General features: G+C 37.0%; 1 protein-coding gene across 8 annotated transcripts in view; it reads right to left on the reverse strand.

The window, feature by feature from the left end:
* Window positions 1-3,988: 3,988 nt before the first annotated feature.
* The window catches only part of STAG2 (stromal antigen 2), an 83,472-nt gene continuing 63,178 nt past the window's right edge, over window positions 3,989-24,282 (reverse strand). For 2 of the 8 annotated variants that reach the window (XM_037407759.1, XM_037407760.1), the window contains exons 21-34: window positions 24,128-24,215; window positions 23,937-24,017; window positions 20,587-20,679; window positions 18,162-18,336; window positions 17,564-17,703; window positions 16,339-16,440; window positions 14,017-14,165; window positions 13,354-13,482; window positions 12,797-13,002; window positions 12,186-12,375; window positions 11,990-12,070; window positions 10,360-10,486; window positions 9,943-10,020; window positions 3,989-7,104 (exon numbers count right to left, since the gene is read on the reverse strand). In XM_037407759.1, coding sequence (XP_037263656.1) covers window positions 7,081-7,104; window positions 9,943-10,020; window positions 10,360-10,486; window positions 11,990-12,070; window positions 12,186-12,375; window positions 12,797-13,002; window positions 13,354-13,482; window positions 14,017-14,165; window positions 16,339-16,440; window positions 17,564-17,703; window positions 18,162-18,336; window positions 20,587-20,679; window positions 23,937-24,017; window positions 24,128-24,215 — 1,663 coding nt within the window. In that variant the 3' untranslated portion in view covers window positions 3,989-7,080. The other 6 variants (XM_037407753.1, XM_037407754.1, XM_037407756.1 and 3 more) reach the window with 5 other exon arrangements.

The raw sequence follows: 24,282 nt of genomic DNA on the forward strand, positions 1-24,282 counted from the left end.
GGAGCATTAAAGCTGTGACATTTCCAGTCCTCCTATCTCAGAAGGACTGATTCAGAAAGTAGGAATGATTTAGAGCCACCAAGTTTTTCAAAAAAAGACATCTTGGGTAAAACATCAGCTGCATCCACACCCCCACTCGTCCCCCCAGCAAGCCCTCCAGGAGCAAGAAGCACACTTCATGCTGATGCATCAGATTTTTTATTCCTCGAATACAATGCTCTGAAAGCCTCGGCCCAAAACCAGGCTGGTTTATTTCTCTAACATTTTTCTGATAAAAAAAATGAACCCAGCCACTCCCCAGGTGGGTGAGACACGAGCGCACGCGCCCAGCTCAAGCTGGGCATCCTCCTCCGTGGAGTCAGAAGGTGACTGACCCAGGGCTACAGGGCTGGCAAGGCCACTGGCCGCTTGGTGACAGGCTAACGCAGGAACAGTAACGAGCCCACCCTTCGGAGAGGAGACGGGCACCATGTCTGACGGCACGTGGCTGGCAGCACCCCAGAAGGAACCCCACTGTGGTAAGGCTGTCAGCCAGGGCCCGGCACACGGACTGGTCAGAGCATCTCATCCTCCAGATCCGTGTTACACTGGTGTAAGCTACATCCCGTGCTGTGATTTGTGCGTACGTAGCGCTCGGGTTTTGTAGAACAGGAATAGTTATCCACCTGCAAGAGCCATCCTGCCAAGTTACTACATTTTGATGATGCATTACGGAGTGGTGGGGTTTGGTTCTATGGACCACTCCACACATCATTTTATTTCTGGTAAATGAGTAAGAGATGAACAGCAAATTAAATTAATAACAAAACAAGCAAAAAAAAAATAAATCTGACTTTCCTCACAGGCAGGGATTTAAGAAAAGTCTAAAAGACAAGACTTTTGTACTTTAATATTGGATCAAGTGACCCAACTCTAATACTGTTAACTAAAGGAACAGCATGTCAAGAGACGGCGCTTCTAAACTGTCTAAATCCAGAAAATCTGTGGATCTGTCACAACCCGTGGCAGATCAGTAGTGTGCCACAACAAACAACCTGTTCCCTTTGGTTAACAACACAAATCCCAGGAAAAGGAAGGTAACGCAAACAGCTGCGCTCGCGCCCTCGGCAGTCTCTCTGTTCTACAGGGCGTCCCTTCTTTCTGTCAGATCTACAAATCCAACCCAGGTGAGCTAGAGAACTACTGAAGTTAAAAGTCGTTCTGAAGTAGAAGATGAAGTGTTGCAAGGGTTTTAAAAAAAAATAATAAAAAAAAAAAAAAACACGGAGAGAGAATTTGTAATGAAAGCAACTTTAAATAGAACATCTGTTCCTTTTAGTTTCATGGCACTTCAAACCAAGCTGCTTTCATCAAGTACAAGCTATTGATATGAGGAAGAGGGGGAAAAAAAAGTTCCTAAACAAGGAAAACTACTGATAGTCCAAATCTGCAGGCTTCTCCAGTTACAAGCATTTACACAATATGCCCTTAAACCATAACGCTATCAGTACCTCAGACAGGATGGAACTGACAAGACAGCATTTTTACTGACAAAAGCCACTTCCCTAATCCACGCTAGGTTTCACAGAGCGCTTCAATTCCTGGCTGTAATGGAAGACTTCAGTTAAAAAACCGCTCCCCCCACCTCACCCCCCAAAATATCCGCTTTTCAAGATTCAAAAGATTATAAGCCAGCAACAGAAATAATGAAAAGACGAGTTTTGTCAGTTGATAAGTAAGAACAGTTGTGTAAAAGACAGCTCGGTATTTTAAGAAAAATACAAAGAACAGGGAAAATGTAAGATATGCCACATCTTTAAGTGCTTTTGTGCATGATATGAAAAACAAGTGGATGTGGTCTGCTTTTTTGCTTTTGGTGGAGTTCAGCAGGCTCAAAAGAAAACAATATAAAGCAGTGAAGAGAGTGCGTTAAGAGATCTGCACGTACGTCACTCAAGAACTGTGGTTTAACTGCTATTTAAATAGCAACAGCAAATTGCGTGGCTTCCTGGAATGGCCATATGGCGCGGTAAGGAAGAGGTTTCACGTGGAGCTGCCACCACCGCGCTCAAAGGCTGAAGCACGATCAGATCCTCAGGCTGAGCAGCGCCAGACCAGAACGCGGAGAAGGTGCTGTCGCGCGCGCCCCAGCTCCGAGCCAACCAAACCCACTACGGCTCACACCAACTAGGGCACGGTGCTCATGCAGTTCCCAAGGAACCACCTCCTTACAACGCCTGCAGAGAGATGTTGGAGGCAATTTTGAGAGCAAGGTACACAGAAAAGTCAAGGTCAAACCTACTGGATGGGCAGTCTAGAGAAGGGCTAAATACGCACAAGGATACCGTCCCTGCTACAGTTCTGACATGTAAATCATAACATTAGCATCCAGAAAAAAAGGGAGGAAAAAAAAATGGAAGGGGAAAATAAGTTTCTCAAAGGCACTCTTAAAGAATGGAAATAAACACAACACTGGTCACTTAGAGAGCATTCTAGGCATGGCCCCAGCTCACAAATTTGAAACAAACTGCTGCGGATCACACTGATCTGACCTGGCACTACCCGCCCTGACTCAAACTGTCACCAAACTAGTTTCTCCAAAACCTTGTTGTAGGACCTGAATGCTTTCATGAAACAACTACACCAACTTCACGTCTCCTTCCTAATTTGAGATGTTCCAAGACCCCTAGAGGCTCTACTATTTATAGTTGACTGTATTAATTGTATTTGAATAGCTTTTCTAAAAGTGTTGAATTCAAGCTGTTACGAAAAAAAACCAAATGTCACTCTTGAAACTAGTAACGGCAGCTTCTTCTTTGACAAAAATAGTTAATATAGGCAAAATATGATGGCCTTTCCTCCTCTTCTCCCATCAAGAAGACTTTCAGAAAAGCTTGGCAGAAATTACACCATCATTTTGGGCAACAGGATTGCATTCTGAAGAACTGCCCATATTTTCTAGAACCGTGAAGTTTTCCTCTGGGGTTCTGTCAGCCATCCATCCAATCACTTTAACATACTTTGGATTATTTTTCTGGGCATGGTTATGGCTTCTTACCACTGTATGACACTGATTTATATCTATAAAAACTGGCAATAGCTAATTAAAAAAAAAGCAACTGAACTTCTAGTTGGAAGGCACTCATTTACAAAATCTGTAATGACTCGAAGTCTAGCTATTAAAAACCTCTAAGAAATACAAAAATTAAGATTTAATCACAGAAACACATTCAAGAAGGCTCAGCAACATGAAGGAGGAATGCAGGAGAGAAAGACCAGTGAGGAAAATGACAGGCACAACTGAGACCAAATTGTTACTTTTTAATCAAGTTATTAATAGTATTGTCCTACATTGCCTTGTTTTCCAAGTTACGTGCCATCACCCACTTCCATCACAGGTATGATCCCTTGCGTATGCCAATAAATATCAGAAATTAAACAATTTCAGTGCTAGAGCTTGCTTAAGATTATGGAAAATGAGGGAATGGCCTAAGCTGCATTTCAGTATTATAAACTGATTAAAGAAAACTAAATTAAAGCGGTTAAGAAGGAACAAGTATAATTCGTTTTAAAAAAACAATTAGCGTTTTACCAAAAGAATTCTGAAGCACAAATTGACAGTTTTGACAAATGCTTCAAAGAATGAACAAGCCCATGACATTCATCAGGCTATTAAAAAAAAAATAAATAAAAATGAACAAGGTAGCTTTAAGTTGAAAAGCAGCAAAACACCACTGTGAATCACAGCATCTCAAAAAACTCACTAGACTTTTTATGGGCAGGAAGTGAAAGTTAACAGTATCAGTATCCTGCAATCCCATGCTAGTGCAAGTGCTTGTGTAAATTACCAGGAAAAGAGATCAGTAATTTTTAAAGAGGCAATTATTTAGTTATACTGAGATCAGGGATGAGGATTTACTGGTTCTACCAAGCTACAGGAATCCGGCACCACACCGTCCAAAGGGAAACAAACAAACAAACAAACAAACAGCAATCACTAACTTACATATTGTCTTTGGTTGTTTAATATCAAGAAATGCTTTTTACAGAATATGTGAAGACTATTCCTTTGAATTTCATTCTGTGTCAGTATCTTCTCTGTGGCCTCTTTGGTAACCTAGAGGACAGGCTTTACTTTCTCAGAATTGTTTGTTGTTTTCTACATTTTTATCACGTATCTCTTCAAAACTCAAATTTCTTTCATTTACAGGCTTTTGTAGCAAAACGGTATAACTAGAACAGACTTTACATTGTATAGTGAAGGTATTTTTCTTGTGTTATAAACTTAGAACCTACTAAAACCATTTTCCACAAGATACTATTGAACTTACAGCAGGATTTAGAGACAGGAATGAACATTTGTAGTAGTAGTAGTAGTAATAATAATTATGATAATAATAATAATAATAAACAACCCATCCAAAGTTACATTAGCAAGGATCAGAAGTATTATCGCGACAATTTTAAAATGACTCCTTTACAAAGCCTTGTAACAGAAAAGAGTTTTCAAGCCACAGCCAGAGCTGCTCAGTAGTTGAGGAGAGGGGAGTGGGGGGGGGAAGAGATGTTTAGGGTTTTTCCCCTCATTTCCTTGCTGTCTTGCCAATTAAGCTTAGAATGTTTATCAGGTGCATGATAAGGTAAGAAATGGGAAGTAGCATACACTTTCAGTGGTATTTCAAATGGACTATATACAGTACCTCCAACGTCTGAATCAAAAGCATTCTGAATAATGTCAGTTAAAAGTTAATAGGAAAATGAAACCAACAGAAAGGCTATTGATAAACCTTTAAAAAACGTAACACAAAAATAATTAACCATTCATTTCTTGGCATGTAAAAGTTCTATACAAATTTTAAAAATTTTATTTGCAGGTACTAACCTCTTGAAAAGCTCACTCTGTATTTACACTAATTCTTTAACAAGTTTATCTCAAATTAAAGCATATGTAAAACAATCATGATTGCATTAAGTTTTCTACTTTAAATTATTACCCAATTAGTGCTTTATTCACATTTTAAAAACTTGTACAATTTATTACAAATATAAAACAGTGCAGTTTTTCATACATTATCCCAACTCTGAGACAAACACTTAAAAGACATGGAAAAAGATTTTGATTTCTATAAACATAACATTTGCATTACTCATACCCCCTTCTTCACTGTCCTCCCCTAACCCCGATTTAAAAAGATCAAACATACAACATACTGTAGGTTTATTTTTATTCAAAAAGTTACTGTCTCAAGACATAAATACAAATCAGAAAACAGTACAATTAGGACAATAGAATGTGGAGGACAACAGGTTAAGGTAAATATATAAAACATTTTTAGCTGGTTGAAAACAAAGCTGTAAGAACTGCTTTCACAAAGAAACACTCCTTCAAGAGTAAGAAAAATCAACTTAAGTTTAAAATCATATATACAGTCCTCTCAGCAGTTCTATTAAATGCAGTGGTGTGAAAAACAATATAGGCAGTACTTTTAGACATGAGAGTATTTATTTATGTAAAATGAGTTAGGCAGATCTAGTTTTGAGTTTGTTGTTACCCCATGACTTAGTAAAATAATTATATTTTATCATGATCCTTTAGATAATCTATGGTTTTTGGCTACCACAGCCGAATGTTTAATTTCCGAGTCTAAAAACAGGAAGCCTTTTTGTATTCACCCATTTGGGGAGATTCTTGTATTGCAAGCATATTAAGGCATGGAATGATTAAAATAATATACCTCAAGAACTGAGAGACAACTGACAAAAAATATACATATGTAATATAAGTTAATATTTCCTTTAAAATGATGTCTAGCTGCCTAAGCCTTGCAAAATGAGTCAATGTCAAAATGGCATAGATCCACTTTCTGTTTTAGACCAAATTTAATTTATTTGTGAATGGACACAAAATGAAGTTTAAAGCTTAGCTTTCAAAGAATATTATGGGTTGTTTATGAATTTCTATTATCCAATCTAATTTACATACAGAGGAAATGTACTGTAACCTGTTAGAAGTATCTTTAACCTGAAGACTGCTTGCAAAGACAGATAGATAAAACAATATAAAATACAAATTTAAAAATCATTTTTAAAGCATGAATTCTCATGCTCTTCTATTTTTAAACATTGTTAAACTTTCAATATATTTCTGAAACCTCATAATTTTAAGTTGGAATTTAAAAGTAAGAAAAAACTAAACAAACTGCGCAATTATAAAATCAGCACCAATTTATATATATATATAATTTTATTTAAAATTTAGATCCCTATTCCCACACTCTAATAAGCTGTATAATTTTTGTTTAGAATTTTTCTGCAAACATACTACAATAAGCTTCTTTTATTTGGAGACAAAATACAGTGGCACTACTGGAAGGAATTTCACAACATTACATTTTTCTTAAAGGACAAGCAAACTTTCAGGGTTGGTAATGGGCAAGCATGACTGAGATCTGTTACCTTCTGATGGTTCATAGTTTATGGACCTTTCTGAGAAGGACAGCATGAAGCTTTTGGACTAAAAGTGTGGTTTAGATTAAAAAGTTGTTAAAGTTCTGCTTTACGTATTTTTTCCATGATTAATACAAACCTTCCGTTGCTGAAGTTTGCATTTAATTTAAAATACTGACACTCTTCTGGTTCTATCACTGTAAGAAAACCAATCCATCTATTATTTCAGTTCACGGATGTAAACAGCAATCCAGCAGAGCTCACGATTATTTAGTATAGCCAGCAAATGTATAGAGAGGGGCTCACATCTGTACCAAACACCTCCTCTCAGACTGTTAGGTTAAAACTCAGAGGGAATACTTCTTATGTTCCGGAAATAAACTGATAGCACATAAATAAAATATTGATTTTTTTTTTCCCCAACAAAAAAAAAAAGTGTAGCTTATCCTCAAATTGTTTACTTGTCCTTTACATTTCTTTTTTTTTCAGGCAAACAAAACTGCCCCTTCAATGCACTTGATCTTGAAAGCATGTCATTCTCCTTAGAGAAAAATCTGTTCAGAATTTCACTGTATCTACCACAATTTTGTATTGAAAAACTTCCTCTTCCACTTAGAAAATGACTTCACCACTGATTTATTTGCTGCTCTGGTATTAAAACATTGACACCCCAAGAACCTAAAAAAAAAGTTAGAAATGGTGTCAATTTGTAGTCTACTACACAGTTAACAAAAACAAAGCAATTAGTATATGATTTAAGATTAAGACACTTCAAGATATGTTAAGGCATTATAAGTTTATTTTTCTTCCAAACCAGATTTATGTAATAATAAACACTTCTGATTTATGTAATAATATGAAAAGGGCACCTCATTCGTTAGAAAAGATTTTTCCCACACTTGAAGTTAGCTAGATCCAGTAGGGATGTGATAAAAGCCTGTGCTTCAATTATTTTAGGTAATAATTGAAAAATAATTTTTAGTTAGTTGACTAACTTATACTTCTTTTGACAATGGCATTCTACAGCTGTAGCTTCCAGTAACTTGGCCTGGGACAAAACACTCTATAGACGCTGGCTGCTGCTGTGTCTGTTCATAAAAACAACAGGTTGCCTCAGAGTGGCTAGCCAGCACATAAACTTAATATTTCCTATTAAATGTATCAAGTCTGTCAGGAAGACAGTGAAAAAAATCAAGCAATGATCAGGTAAAATCAAAATGCTGTCCTTCAGGAGACTGTGTGATTAAGTGAAGAAAAAGCTTTCCTGAAACGAAGAGTCAGTTTCCACTTCCCACGTGGGAGCAAGCCATATAGTTTTCTACGCCAATGGAAGTAGGGATCACCACTGATATGCCAGACAAACCATCTCAGAAGATCCAGATCTTGTGACTGTCTTAGCTTTTATAGGACTTTATAAAATCAGAGAGAGCCACGAGAGACTTAATTTTCCTGAACCTTAACACTGCTGTTCACATTTATCTGTTTACAAACCAGTTTTTACTGTTCTTCGCATTAAATTCACTTTAGATGCATCATACAACATAGCACACGAAGACAGAACTGCCTCTGGTGCCAGCAGTAAGTGGACACATCAAAAAACGAGAAGACAGACTAAAATTTTGACCATAAACCATGTGCATCTGAATAAATTAAACAGCTTTATTACGTCTAGATCTATTGAAAACAAGTGCAACAACTCCAAGAGAGTAATGGAATTCTGAAATAAATTATATGAATAAAGCAAATTAACTTTATTCAGAGAAGATTTTTTTTTTTTTTTTGCATTTATGAAATTGGTTTTTTACATTTAAAATACTGACTGATAAGCTGAGCTCCGATGTCATATGGATTCATGTTGCCTCCTAAACTATCGGCAGAGCTTTCCCCCGTTTAGTTAAAGCAATCGCGGTGGGGTTTACGCTATAGAGCATCTGGGATGCAACTGTTTTCTGCAGTCCTGCTTCCAGGACCACCCCCCCTGCTGCATCCTGCCTGGGGGAAAGGTTTGCTAGGTGGTGCCCCCTGCCCGTACCAATGCCCTGCAGGGCACCACCGCTCTCCGAGCAGGGGCACAGGCAGGGATGGCAGGGCCGGCAGGGATGGCAGGGATGGCAGGGCCGGCAATGCCGCTGTCACCGGCTGCCATCATGTGGGGAGGCGCCCACACTGCAATGAGCAGCGCCCGGCAAAGCCCGGGCTGACGGGGCGGGATGGATGAGAAATCAAGCACCAGGAAAGACACCTCGCTAACGGTGAACCTATTGAAACTATTCTGAATTGATTTTAGAAACTGAAAAGCCAAAGGTTTTCTGAAATCCATGAAACGCACCTGCAGAAGACCACATTTTCAGCATTGCCAGAATAAAAAGTGGCTGGTGTTTCACAGATCAAATCGATTAAGAATCAAGAAGGGGAGGGGAAGAACTCTTTCAAAACAAACGTCAGAAAACAGGTGATAAACTTTCTTGGTGTTACTTCAAGAACAGAACACACAACAGCTAGATGTACAACCTAATCTGATTCATTATTACTAAAGCAAAGGCCTACTGGTACAAAATATATGGATTTGCATTTAAAACAGTATTTAAGTCTTCTTTTTCCCATAACAAGAGCAGGTTCACACGCTGCAACAATACTGTAAAAAAATACATAACCGTCTTCCAAATTCCACCAAGCTGTCCAAGATTCCCAGGAAGCCTTGTTGTACTGTCCTCTGCTGGCTTGCTGCAGCTTGTTATTTCCAGTGTAATTTTGTACCAGCTACACAAGGTCAAAAATGGCTGCATACATTACAAGTGGTTCAAGACAGAAGGAATCCCTCATGCAGATTTTTTAAAGAGAATAGAGACTGCAGATTTATCAAGTCGGAAAAAAGGGCAACTGCAAGCAGAAACTACAGACTTCGGATGTTTTGGACCTAAAACTTTATATGGAAAGAAAAAATACCTCTCATCTCTATAAACAAGTATCTGTATTATCTCTATTTTCTCCATTATCTTACTTAGTACAAAAAGTAAATATGCCAATTAAAAAAGAAAAAAAAAAAACCAAAACTCAAACCAAAAAAAAAACCAAACCCGCAAACCATCCAATGCTGACAATTGGTAATGACATCAGTCATTCAACTAAGCTCATCACAACAGGAAACTTGCCTTTAATATTGTGTATGCACAGGTTTTATTTCTATTTTTTTAAAGCTCTTTGCTACCAACCTCTGCAAGGGTCTTTTCCATACCAGATGTGTTTTCTTCTCAGATTCAAAGGCTTTTGATTTTTACATAGCCACATATAAAGTATTAAGAACAAAAACCCTATAAACTTCCAAAGAACATTAACTACCTTAGAGTTTATGAAGCTGAATTACAGTGTAAAATATTTCACTGACTGTACCAGTCTGCCAAAATAAGCTAATGAAGACAACCTAAAGATTGCACTCCTTCCATTTAAAATTTGAAGAGAGTACTGTAACCTTCAGACTGATTTTACATTATTTTCCTCTTATGTAAGTTAACCTACCGATTCATCCATGATTGAAGCGGGGTCAAAGAAATCTGGTTTTAGTTCCGTTCTTTCTCTCCTGTTCTTTGATGGTGGCTTTAGAAAGCAAGCAAACAAAGACATTAACTGTAACTTCAGAAAAAAACCAAGAGGTTTTAGACTATAATAACTGAAGCTGAACTTTCACGGGGTAAGAATTTACAGGGGATAAATGTTCATCTCTCACATTATTATTACTACAGGAAACATTCTTGTTTTCTGTATGGCAGTTAGAACAGATGGCACTTGTATACAGACAGTGGCACAGCCGTTTCAGAATATGGAGATCAACAAGATTTTTCTGTTTCACCAGAAGTAAAATTTGATTTAAATATCCTACTTTAAAAGCAGAAATACGAATCCAAAATCCACTGAGAAGACAAGTAAATTTCTTACTAGGTCTATGTCCATGGTGTCAAAATCCATGCCTTCATTGAGATCTTCAATCCGCCCTTCTGATGACATCATTACATCTTCAACAATTGGCTCTTCATCATCTTCCATTAGACTTGTGCCACGTCGACTGAAATGAAAAGAAAAAGCATATAGTTTAGCATTAAATCAAGTGAAGCCCCATCTGAATATTTTTAAAGCTAATGTTTGGTAAGGAACTGCCAACAAATGGCAATTCCTTTACACAAAACAGATCAAGTAATTAAATAAATGCGTAACTACTATTATAGTTGGTATTTAACCAGCTAGAAGACACTAAGAGAGTGAGGGAGAACGACTAACAAAGATCAACTTATGTAACTTTGTGGTACATCTCTAGATGGGTATTCTGAGAGGCGGTGGGAACTGATAAGCAGATCAAACCCACATCCAATTCAGAGATTTACATGCAAGTATTTATGCTCAAGTGAGAAAGAACCTAAATTTTGCCACCTAAAGAAAAACCGTTCCTGCCTTTTGAGAAGGCAAGAAAGAACATCTTTGCGATAAATTGGATACATAAATTCATTTTCAGACATTCCCACATAGTCCTTCATCCTCTCTTCTTGCAACATGTACGTGCAACACCAGACCTTATCAGAAAAGGAGTCATTCTAATTATACTAATTGGTGTCACTATATTGAAAAAAAAACCCAGACCACTGAAACTATGTTACATATGTAATTAAAAACAAGCAGGGGAAAGGTGTAAAGCTCTTCCACATATATGTTCATGGGTTTAGTTCACAGCTTGTACTTTTCTTCTGCAAAACCTCACAGTCTTCATTAAAGCAGCGAACTTCTAAAACTAGTCTTCCTCTCCTCAGCTAAACTAGCCGTGGAACCTTATTTCATTAGCCTGAATGTCAAATCCATGCTATAGTAAGTGACGTTACAATAAGAATGTATGACCTCTGAAGGACAACATCCATTTAAGAAACATTAAACTGTCTTCATCTTTGTTCACTCTAAGGAGGACTTCACAAGGTTTTTGTGTGTTTGGGTTGGGAAGTTCTACAAAAGCTGATACTACAAGATTCCTCTCAACTTGAGTGTCAGTTTAGGTCAGACAAAATCTGTATCAATCACAGAAATGTTGAACAGAGCAGTTTCTTTAAAAGGAATGCTTTTTCTTCAGAAACAAAGCAGCTGAACACTAAACTTACAACTCAGAAGTCGAAGGAAAAAGGAATAGTAGAATTAAACAGCAGAAACTTTCTGCTTCATACACTGAACACTTAAAAAACTAATTTTTAATGTTCTATTTCTAAAAATGACTGCAGTTAGGAATATATAAAGATGATGTTTCAGATGCCACAGACAGCATTCAGTTCAACAACTGGTTCCCTTTTTCACAGAGCTCACTGCTGTTTAGATTTTCTGGAATCTAAGTTGAAAAGCAAGCAAGAAATCAAACTTATCTATTCTGCTCAACGCATCACATGCACTTTTACAACTGCTTTTCTAGGGCAACTTAAAATTGTAAAGACACAGAAAAACATTACTTGGGAACTAGGACATGTATCCAACTTAAAAGCACTTACTAAACCCTCTCCTCCCCAAACCACTGAAGGAAGGTTTCACTCTCACTCACATAGCATGTTGCAAGTTGGTTCTCAGCTTGACGTAGTTCATCGCTGCCCTCTCCTGTTGTCGCGCGGCTTCTTCCTGTTGCCTTTGAGCCAACATCCACGTTACTTGCGTGCTTAAAAAGACCATTATTCTATTTTAAACATGAACTGGTTTTGTGTATGAACACTAACACAAAGCAGACCTACTCATCTACGTACTTGTAATCGAGGGGAGCTTGGTGGTGTTCAGGCTGCATAGGATAGACACCCATATAACTTTCCTCAGGTCGCAATCTCTTGGGCTCCCTCATTATTGTGGAAGTGAGCTGAGGCGTCTGCATCATGACTGGCGTGTGCATTGTCTGCTCCCTGTTCAGCCACATACTGTCACTACTGCTGCTTTCTTCAGCTGGAAGGAAACACAGGACGTCAGTAAATTTTTTCATTAGTCTAAAACTGAATGCTTTAACGTGACATTAACATATGTACTTTCTGCCTACCGAGAATCAATTTCTTTACTTTTTGCCCCAAAGTCTTACATGTGCCTCAAATGGCCTGGATTTATAACCAATGGCTAGAGTATTGTAAACGCTCTTATATTCTGTGACTCGAAGCAGCACAGTGCCTTTATTTTCTTTTGCGAATCAGTGTTATGTTTACTCAGACTCTTATAGTTTTTCCACTAAGACTTATGCATGCAGAGAAGTAATCCTGTTTTAAAAAAATACATTTAAGCATACAAATTCACTCAAGCCAATGAACAAGGATCAGCATGTATAGTTTTACACAAATGTCTACTCTAATATATTTTAAGATGAGAAAAGTTCTACCTTCAGGTACTTTCCGCTTCCCTGTTGCTGGCTTTGTCTTTTTATTTCTTACTGTAGATCCTCGACTACTAATTCCACTAATCACTGACATAGTATCATCATCCCCACCAGCTAATAACGAGTTTCTGTAGGACATGAGAGGCAGCCACACATCTTCTCTTCGTAGAGACATCTGAAAGGTCATAAACTTCTCCAAGTAAACATACCTTTAAATAGAAAAAATAATTACAAAGATGCAAACTATCTGTAACAAGATGTTAACATGGGAAGGTAAGTACTGAAATTAACACGCAATGCTCCTCATCTAGTTAACAAATAGGCCTGAACAACAGCAAAGCCAAAATACCATTTCTGTTCAACCACCACAAAATGAGAACAACAAGGACAATACAGTTTACCCTTTGTGATTATACCTGACTGTCTTAGTACAAAATGATCTTGATACGCCAAAGATTCCACTTTAGGTGAATGCAATACACATAAACACATTATTTATTCAGATGTGCGACTTTTATGGTTATCATTACAAATATTAAGAATATTGAGAAAATACTTACACTGTTCTTTTGTCTTGTCTGAGAAGTTTGGAGGAGAACTCACTCAGAATATCAAGAAACGCCAGATTTAATGGTGGCTGGCTCTCACCTTGTGGATTAGGCTCTTTAAAAGCAAATTCTATGCCATCCCTAAGAAAAATTTAAAAATTAAGTCACATACAGCATAAACTAAAGAAAAAGTTTAAGCACTGGGAGCTATCAACACTGAACACCCTTCCTCTATATCAAGAAAGCAGTAACTCAATGTTTCCATGTTCTGGGGGGAAAAAAAAAAGCCAATTTGAATCTGGACACACTCTTTTTGTCATGATGTTTCTACCTTGCATTTCAAGTTCTCTGCATAAGGCCAACATGACCACCACTAACAATGAAGTGGATCAGTTCTTACTGTCATGAGTAAGACGCTAAAAATACTTTTTCATGAGAGCATCAATAGCACTATCATTTACGAGCTTATACAGAGATGCTGAAGAACATTAACATTATTTAATATTTGCGTTTAATTCACAGAGAAAACTGCAGTCCATCTCCTAATTTATAAATGGGCTGTATCATCTCCAGTGCTGATGCTTTTTGTATTAAATTTTGAAAGACTGTGAAGATATTTTAACATTAGTCAAGAAGTGTTTACAAAAAGGGAAGTAATACAAAGCACACAATTACTTGTGTAACATAGCAATAGCTTCTCTTGTTTTCAACTGATCCAGTCCAAACGTTAAAGCAAAACGTCGAGCAAGTTCCTTTATGCCACTGAATGTCGGTGATGATCTGTCAAAATTATAACCATTTTCTTGAATCATTTCATTGAAAAGCTGTATGAAACAAAAAGGGAGACTTTCATTTATTAAAATATTACAGCAAACTTTGGACCAATTGACACAGAACTAAGTTTCACCAAAAAAAGTGTTTTACAGCGTTCTTTTTTCTTAATTCAACAACCCCAACAGACAAACATGGAGGTTTAGGAAAGCCATGTCAAGGCTACTCTTGAAGAGCCTGCACTTCAGAGTTAATCCTCGAAATGCACACTGTCCAAGCACGCATCAAACTGTAAATATGCTGGATGACAATTTCAACATTTCCCTAAATGAGGCATTCTAGAGTTGAGAATACTAAGAATTACAGTAGGATTCCCTTATACATACACTAACAGAAAAGAAATAAACAGGGTAAATTCTCACCTGATCTTTACTATTACAGTCTGTCAAACCACTACTTTACAATTAATTTTTTTTATATCTTTTCAAATACAAGTATAATGAAGAAATTCTCAAACAGAAACATGTCTTCAGGAAAGTTGCCAAAGACACCAGAAACTCTGCCACCGAGACTCACTTTTAACTATTCATCAATAGCTGGCAAAGCCACTCTGAACTTCACAATCTTTGATCAATCCTTTTCTCATCCTACTGAACTTGACTGAATTCTCTTCAACAGTCAATTTTTCTATTATTTTCTAAATTTGTCTAACACACTCACCCTTCACCCTCTCATATAACACAAAATAAACCAAAACCAGACTTACTAGGGCTATGAACCTTAACATCTTGTTTATAGAAATGTTTTGACCCATATTTGCACATTTTTCTCTTATGTTGGCGTAGCTCATTGCAACTTACTTATTCCCTTTATCCACTATCACATCTATTATTTCTTCTCTGGTTAGCTTGTCTTTTTAAAAAAATTTCCTGGAAAAAATGCTAGTTACGTGTTTAACTTTACATGTGGGGTTTTATTGTTTGTTTGTTTTATAACACTTGGGTCCCTTCATGTTACTATTCTTATTGGCATGTAAGAATCATGTAACTGCCTCTCTATTACACGTGTAATTGTACTCACTACATTCCTCTGCCTGCCATTTAAAATATAAGGGGCTGGTTATTCATAATACAGAAGACACTAATAAGAATAGTATTTACCACAAAAATTTCTGAACTCTGGTGAAAAGTCAGCAAAAACTGTAGGAGTATTTAGTTGCATATTTTATGCTGCAGGTCCACCAGCTACTTGCTGTTACCAAAAGGAAAGGCCTCATCCTCCCTTGTATCGGCAATATCCATATAGATTAACCAGCTTAGGGGCTTCATTATGGACTTTTTCTGAGTATTTCTCAACCAGGATGAGTATCTATATCTATATCCACTATGTAGCTGTATGACCTCAGTCCAGAAAAACAGGCATGGGGAGAGAGAGGACAACTTGGGGTACACATTTTTCCTTTCAACAGTAGCAGAGATCTACGCTGGATTACAGTGGTTTGCAGAGGTATGGCTTTATTGTTCTGATCCTGTAAATAAGATTCATGCAGATGGTTCATGTGAGCAGATGAATCCGACTCTGACCTCGACTGAATTCATCAGGTCTCCACACAAACAAGCTCATTTACTGAAGAGAGCATTAAATCATGTTTTAATTTCAAAGATGGGTGAAGCCCCTACCAAACATTAAGAAATACTGAATTACTAAAACTTCCCATTACTATTCAGAAAAGTTAAAAAGAAAAAGGGAAAAGACCCCAAAACCAAACCAAAAAAACAAAAACAAAAAAACCCACCACAACACCCCAAACCCAAACCTCAGCAATCACCCCCACGCCCCAAATGCCACCACAAAACCCCACCACAAGGCAGGAAGCGTTTTCCCTTGTTTATCTGCTCATAAATAAGTAAACTAGCAGTTTCGCAACATGTTTCTCAATACGTGACTCAAACTAGTGTTTTAGAGTTAAGAAGGTATCACAGAGTAAAATTCATTTCATATTTATCAGCCCCTCAATATACCTTTTGTAGCGCAGGATCTGGTAAATACAGGAAAACTTCTGTCCGTTTTTTAAATATTTGCAGAAAATGTGTTTAAATTTAGACCTATTTATCCCTACCTTTTGTAAGAATTTCTTCATTAATACCTCACACTAGCTATTAAGCAACAGGATATGATCTACAGTATGGAATTTTCATGCACAAAAACATTATAAATCATTCTTACCTGCTGCAAACTAAGAATAAGCGTTTTAGCACACTGGATTTTGTCTATCTGTCTTGTTTTACTCATTGTTTCTTTAATAATATCACCATAGTCATTGTAATACTAGGAAAAATAAAAAAAAAGGGTTAACTTTCAATTTTAGTTGAAAACATTACAACTACTGAATTCTTCAGAAAACAACATTAGGATTTGCCATTTGAAAAAAATTTTGAACACTCAAAAGGAACAAAACCTAACATGTTCATGATTGCGTCATCAAAATGATATCCTAAACCACTCCAAAACGCTAAAACCCCCTCAAATCAAGAAAGAGTATATCCACTCCTTTTCACTCTTGTCATCAGTATTGCTTTAGAGGCAGAATGACCTATTTGTCTTCAAGGCCATGACACATTTGTTAATGACACATGTTCACCCCTTCAGGGTACAAGATTAGAATTTAATCTTTGTAGTAACTCCTGTAACTCTGATGAGGAGTTTTCTGTTTTCTCAGCTGAAAGGACACTTTTGGACAGCATCACAGCCGTAATTTTTCCAATGCAGACAGCTGCCTATTCAGTTCTTTATAGGTTCAATAAAGACTCACTTATTTAGAGATTCAAAGTATTTGTAGGGCACTCAAGACAGAAAATTTTTTAAGGTAATCACCAAGGAGCAAAGCTTTATCATGTTCACAAAATGAGAGCTTATATTACTGTGCAACTGTGAATCCCAGGAGCCAAGAAGGGGGTTTTATATTTAAGAAAGACAAAAACTGATATAAAGATCACATTGCAGGGAGCATGGAGTAGTGGGTGGAACTCTCAAAACTCTCGTTTCTATTCTACAAAGCTTAAGCTGGAATTATTGGATGAGACTTGACATCATGTTGTTGTCTTTGTGAGAAGATTCTCAAAAGGCCTGGTAAACTAACAGCTGAATTAAAAATATACCATCAATCGGGGTAAGATTATAAAGCTACTGAAAAGCACATAAAAATAGTGATCAGGCTTCCTCCCTCCCTCCCCCACTACCTACAGACTGGAACTGTGAAGCTAATCTCAGTCATTTTTTTCCCTTCTGACAGAAAAAGAACTTTTAAAGGCCTACAAACTTTGGACTTTTAAGTTCTTCACATTTTGTATCAATTATCTTGCAAGGTAAAAAAATAATAATCAATAATTAAAAAATCCACAGCTACTATATTCTAGTTTTATGAAGTATCGCTCCTAGGCTTCAAATTTACCTTCATATATTGCTTGAAAATGTCTGCAGCTGTATTCATTTCCACCACAGTATATACAATGAGTTTACAGAAAGCTGCAAGTAGATTTCTTCGTTTGTGCAATGCTTCAATTTTGCTAGCTTCATCGTCCTGCTGTCCATCTAGAAAGAGTTCAGAACATGAAAGCTGTCAGGTTTAAATACTTCATATTTAAGCAATACATATAAAGTGATGTGGGCTAATGGTCAGGATTCAGAAAACCAAATCTCATTTCTGACAGCAGCGCACTTCATTGCCCACCGACAAGTCTCTTTTCCTGATAAAGAAACATATATATTTGTGCCTATTAAACCAAACCTTCACCATGATTATCCTACATGTCCCCAAAACAAAGTGCTTCAACCAGCTGCTGACATTTAGAAGACAAACCAACCTCTGTGCCCATGCACACTTCTCAATGCGAGGAACAACCCCACCCACCCCCCAAACCGCAAAACAAAAGAAATAAACAAACAAACAAAAACCCCCACAACACCCCACCCCCAACACAAAAAAGCATAGGCAAATACATTAATCAGAAGGCAAATAATACAAAGGAAATGTTAAGTTTTGTACAAACCTGCACTATTATTATCATCATCCTGATCGATGAAGACATGATCTAAAATAAAACTGAGTAGTTCAGATTGCAACGAAGAATCAGGAGTGTAAACAAGTGGCTCCAACATGTCACGTCCTCCTGTCATAATCTGATGACTGAAGATCATCAACACATCACACAGAATTGTGAAAGCCTGTTAGAAAGAAACCTCAGTAAAAACTTGCTTGAACGCTGTTTAGAATAACTTATTCCCACTTAACAAAATACTGAAGAGCCCAGTGGTGTACTTAAGTACACTTAACCACTTAAGGCCACTTAAGTCCTAAACAACTACACAGGCCAACTGGAAGTCAAAATAAGCATAGCTTCTTACAGCAGGTTGCTATATGAAGACTGGGTCTTCATATAAAAATAATGTATAGATGAAGACAACTAAATGTCAAAAACATTGTGAGATTAAAACATGAGGAACCTGAAACGCCCAAATTCTGAAACTTCCAAATTTTGCCTGACAGATACTACGTTAGGTCACTAGAGAACTTTGTGGACAGCAGCCACAGCAGAGCCTCCTTTTTTCTTTTCAATGCTTTCCATCACACTTGTAAAACATCTAACAGCTGAGGTCACTCAATCCCTTTAAATCCTAAAGTACGTCTTGCTTCTGAAAAAAGGAACCACCTCTTCATTTTGCTAACTTGTGCGTCTGACATACGATTTAAATGTCTGTTCCCCACCTCCCCATAAAGTTCAAATGTATCAGTACCTAGAGTGACATTCATCGAACTAACAGACCAAGGCCACATGCTGCTTAGTGCTGCACCTCATCTCTTTGGACTCTAATCTCTTAAGTACTTCCATTTTAATGAACACAACTGTTCTCTTAACTCCTCAAAGCAAGTATTATTACTAACTTCCCAGTCAGAAAAACAGACATGCTACTCTGCAGGCCCTTGCGCCCTTCCATGAGATGAGAGGAGAGCAGAGCCACGGCTCCATGCCCTGTGTGACTGAGGCAGTTCCAGTTTCCAGAGTGTTCACCTGAGCCTGAGTTATGTAACTTTTAAAGAAACCTACTCGGTGCTTCAGTAATTTTTGTTACTCATGCTTTCGCAGCCTAAACCTTGTGATTTTGACACTAGGTAGCTCTCTGACAGAACATGACTATTTAGTTCCAGGAATACTCTTGTGATGGCAAGAGTTTCAGACGCTGCAGTTATGCGACTCAGTGAACCAGATTTTCAACTTCAAGCTCAATCAGGTTAATACCTTCAGCAGAAAAAAGGCTCTTGGCTTCCTACTTGTTTAATTAGAAAAGCATACCCAGAAGATAGTTTGGCCCTTCTCCCATAGAGACATATTTTATTTTCTTCATTTTAGCGTTCTGAAGATTATTAAAAGCATTTACTTTGAATTAATCCTGCTCTCAGTTTTTGCTCTTCACTAGAACCTGAAAGTCCTCTGAGTGTCCTGGCTAGAGAACTATTCGACCACAGACTGAAGAGACTCAGTCCCAACAGTTTAACCTTTTCCTTTGAGCCAGTTACCCTCAGAACTCAAGACAAGTATTTCCCAAGACGATGTCTCAACACTTTTAGAAACAGAAGAAAAACAAGAAACCCTCAAAACCTTCATGCCTACATTTTTCTTCAAAAAAAGACAGGACTTTTGTCTCCTGCCTGAAATGTCAGGCACTACTTGCATGGACTAAATACCTACATCCCTCATGCCCGAAACATACAGGAACTTAGTTCCAGCTAAAACTCTCCCCACAAAGGACAACTATATGGGGGGTTGAATGAAACTAGTAAAATGAAAACTGCTCACACTTTCTACAAGTACTACATTGTTGTTGAGGCTTCCAAGCATTTGCTAGAACGGTCTCCAAATATCTCTAAACAATACTGTTAACAATTGACCAATGTGTGTGTGTACCTATGGGTGACCACAAAAAAAATAATGCAAAAATGTAAAAGCATTCAAAGATAGCACTAAGAAAGTAACTTCTTTCTTGTAAATAGCCATCCCTAGCTCTTCCAGCTCTGAACCTATGAATCCATAATTAGCTCTGCTGGATGTGTGTGCCATGACCACGTGGTAAGCAAGAAGTTTGAAATGGAACTCTCCTATCTAACTTACAAACCAGGAAGGCGCATGGTCACTGTTTAAAGAAACAAACAAACAACCCCTCTGAATAAAAGTTTATGCTGCCTAAAATTACTTGAAAGAATCAGGTTTAGATTGATCCTGAAATCCTACCTAAACTACCTAAAGGAGGGCAAGCATACAAGTACAGTATGTTACTCACACTAAAAAGGCATTCAGCCTGAACATCCAAGACAGACCACATTCCCACATAAGCACTAAAAATCTAGCAAGATGAACTTTTTAACAGCTTTAGAAGTGTAATATTAGAAGACTACAAGGATTAAAAACACTAACTAACCTGTTCCTTAACGGCGGTGTTCACGTTGGTCAGGTAGTGTTGACAGATTTGACAGAACACTCTCATCTGCTTCTTCAGACGTAGAAGATCCTCCTTTAAAGAGAAGGATTTCATATAACAGTTTTTCTTTTTCAGTTTTAGTCACATTTAGACGCATTTTCACAAAGTTATCCACCACAGACCTCATATGTAGTTAACATTCAAGTCCACTGTGTTATTAAAAATCATTATTACAAATAAAAATAGCAAGTAGCAATTTCCTCAAATTTGTCATACTGTGTACCGCAAAAAGAAATGGAAGTTGGAAGGAAAATAGTTTTTTTTAATAAATAACTTCACTAACAGAAAAAAATCCAAACCCAAATCTAAAAAAAGCCCAACACACACCCTCCAAGTAAACAAGCAAAACAGGGGAAAAAACCTCAAACAAACAAACCCAACCCAATCCAACAACAACAACCCAGAGCATACAGCATTTTCTCTTTAAAATATCTGTATTTTCCACCTAGAGGATAGATTTTCGATAGCTGTTTGTAACTACAACAGACGAGGCTACATGGTATTATTTTATTTTTTTAACTCACTACTTAAGGATATAGTAAAATGGCAAATGAGAATTGGGGCTTTCTTCCCCTCTTCCATTGAAAAAAACAAACCCACAGTGTGGTTTTCTAAGTGTCGCAGAACTTCCAGAAAAGTAGATTAATGAGCAAATAAATGTATCAAACTGGTCAAACATCATCCACATATGCGGCATAGTTGGTGTTAACTCAATCATATGAAGATTCTAGCCCATGTCGAACCTGGAAGGTCATACTATGAAAGACCAACTGTGTAAACAGCATCAGTTCAGACAAAGAAATACCCCTGAGATAAGTTTTAAAACTGTCCGTGCAACATAAACCAAGTCTCAAGAAAGAAGGTAACATACTGGTACAATGCATCATTTAATCTCAAAAGGAATCACAAAAGCAACTGCTGCTTCTTGACTATGAGTTTAAGTATAATATGAACACCTTCCCGACATAAATCCTTTTCTCTCAAGATTTACCATTCAGATTACTATACTGATGTTAAGAGAATGACACGTGGGATTTTTTCTTTCCTTTATACAGAATTGTTGGTTTAAATTTTAATAAAAATTGAGCTATTTTATAGTCTTTTATTTTAGCAGCCTGTATTATGTAGCTAATTCCATAGACATTCTATTCACAAACAGCACACAGCGGTTAATTCTGTCACAGAACAAAACCCAAAACCAATGAACAACAACAACAAAAAAAATATCTTTAAGCACAGTACATATAGTAAATATAGTGTCACTTCTAGTTCTGTGCTTCGACTTCTTTGCTGTTATGTCACATTGGCATTGAACAGAAATTAATGGGACTTCTGTATGTACCTGGTACGTTTGGCAGAAGTCAAATGTAATAAAATAGTTGTGGTTCAGAAATTAAACTTACAAAAGCTTTGAATTTACCAAATTTTATTATACAGGAGCAGAAAACTATCTCAATAAAGGACCACTTTTCAAGTAAGTTCTCTTCATTCCTGCTGGAAGTATTACAAATTACATTTTACTGAAAAATAGCTAAGTTAATCTTCCTTTCTCACCTAACCTTTCACTATTTAGCTCAGCCTCTGCTGTCATGATCATGATAAAGCTTTAATCACTATTACTATTACTAAACTCAAGACCTATTTACCCTTTAAAGAATAAACTAAAAATGCCTACAAAGCCTTCACTTACAGAAGTGGTTCTCAACAATTACATATCCTCTTCCTATTTGGTATTTTTAGTTTTGGAAATGTTAAAAGCCATTAAAACCTACACGGGTAAACTAGCTAGCCAGCCAGCGCTGAAGTTCACATTTATTTAACACATCTTCAGCTTGCAATTACTGAATCAGTAAGGCCAAGATTGTTTATTGGACTAGTGAAGTGTTAATGTGATAAGGATAAAAAAAAAAAAAAAAAAAAAAAGAAAAAAGAGAAAAGAAAAAAGAAAAAAAGAGAAGAAAAAAAAAAGAAAAAACCACCATAACCTCAAACGTGTCCTGTTATAGAAACCATTAGTACAAGTAATAGAGCATGCTTCTCCACTGCTGTATCTACCAGCTCATACTACCATACCCTGAAGAAAAAAATATACATCACATTCAAGTAAGTTTAGTTAATAATCCATTATTACAATAATCACAAATTAAAATGTATTGATTATATATCTTTTAATGTAATGAATTGTTTTCTCCCTAGCAAATTACAGCAGATGCCTACAACTTACTTCTTAAATTAATTGTAACTGTGGCTATCAATGTATTTTAAAAACCTGAAAAGCGTACTTATTTCACCTCTGACAAAGATGTGTTGTTATCAGTAACTCCAATAAGAAAGTACAACTCCACCATAAGTTTCTGGCGAAAGGACACAAAATGTACCCTTCTTACAGGACTGCAGAGGGCTTCCAGAAAAAGTGTTTGATTACAGCTTTTATTTTTAGTTAAAGAAATCATCAAAATGTTTCAGTGCTTACGAACTCCGTTCTAAACCCATCTTTCATTAAGCAGTCCACACATCAAACCACCTAATCACCCTCCTGAAGCAACGCTATCCAGTGGACACAAGAAACCCTAATCCTTCCTCCAAGATTTTCAAGAAGTGAAATTAGAAAGATGACATTTGCCAGAGCTTTGCCCTTCAAGATTACTATACATAGAACCAGAACAGTCCCTCTTACTATTCCCTGAGAAAGTTTGAAATTTAACTTAATAACTTCATGCTGATGAAGAGCAAAAAGTAGGATTACAACATACTAAGCAGTAATACTACTACGACAGTATGCAAATTCTTCTGTCTCACTGACACTTCACCGTTTCACAGTTCAAACCCACTACTGGAGTAGTAAGACTGACTATGCTGTGGTTTATAATTGGTATTCTATCCCTCCTCAGCATTGTTGCTGTGCCAGACTAACAGGTATTGCATTAATTTACTGCAATAACTTTAAAATTCTACCAAATTAAACATAGTATGACATTTAAATATTGAAAATGTAACAATTTATAGAGAAATTCTAGGTTTAAAAGTCAAACATTCCACTACCAAAATGATGAATTTTGAAGAACTTACTAGAAAAGCAGATTTAGGCATGTATCAGTATAACGGGGGGGGGGGGGGGGGGGGGGGGGGAACCCAACACCCACCCCACCCCCACCCCCCAAAAAAAAAAAACCCAAAACAGCAACAACAAGAAAATCTTAGTCTTAATTCACACCATCAGAGTTCCCACTTGATGATACTGCAGGTATGTACAAACGTTTATTTACTAATACAACTGGCACGAGGCATACCTTTGTGGAACTGCTTTCAGTAATTTTTGCTAGCTGCCAAAGGATTACATAATGAGTACACTGCAGTGCATGAATAACGATCTGAAATCAAAAGGAAAAAAAAAAAAACATGTTAGATGACAAAGACCAATAAAAGACAGCAACAAAAGCTATTTATTGTTGTACGTAAAAAACACATTTTAACTACAGACCTGTTCTGGCATGTCTCCATTTTCAATGCCAGTTTTCAATAACTTGTAGTTGCAGCCAAACAAGTCCCATCTTGATAGGTCATGTGCACTGGAAGCATTAGAAATAAAGCAAAGATGTAATTTAACTATCATCATTTCTGCAATGTGATGTTAAC

Source organism: Falco rusticolus, chromosome 14, assembly GCF_015220075.1.
Source record: "Falco rusticolus isolate bFalRus1 chromosome 14, bFalRus1.pri, whole genome shotgun sequence".
Taxonomy (NCBI): domain Eukaryota; kingdom Metazoa; phylum Chordata; class Aves; order Falconiformes; family Falconidae; genus Falco; species Falco rusticolus.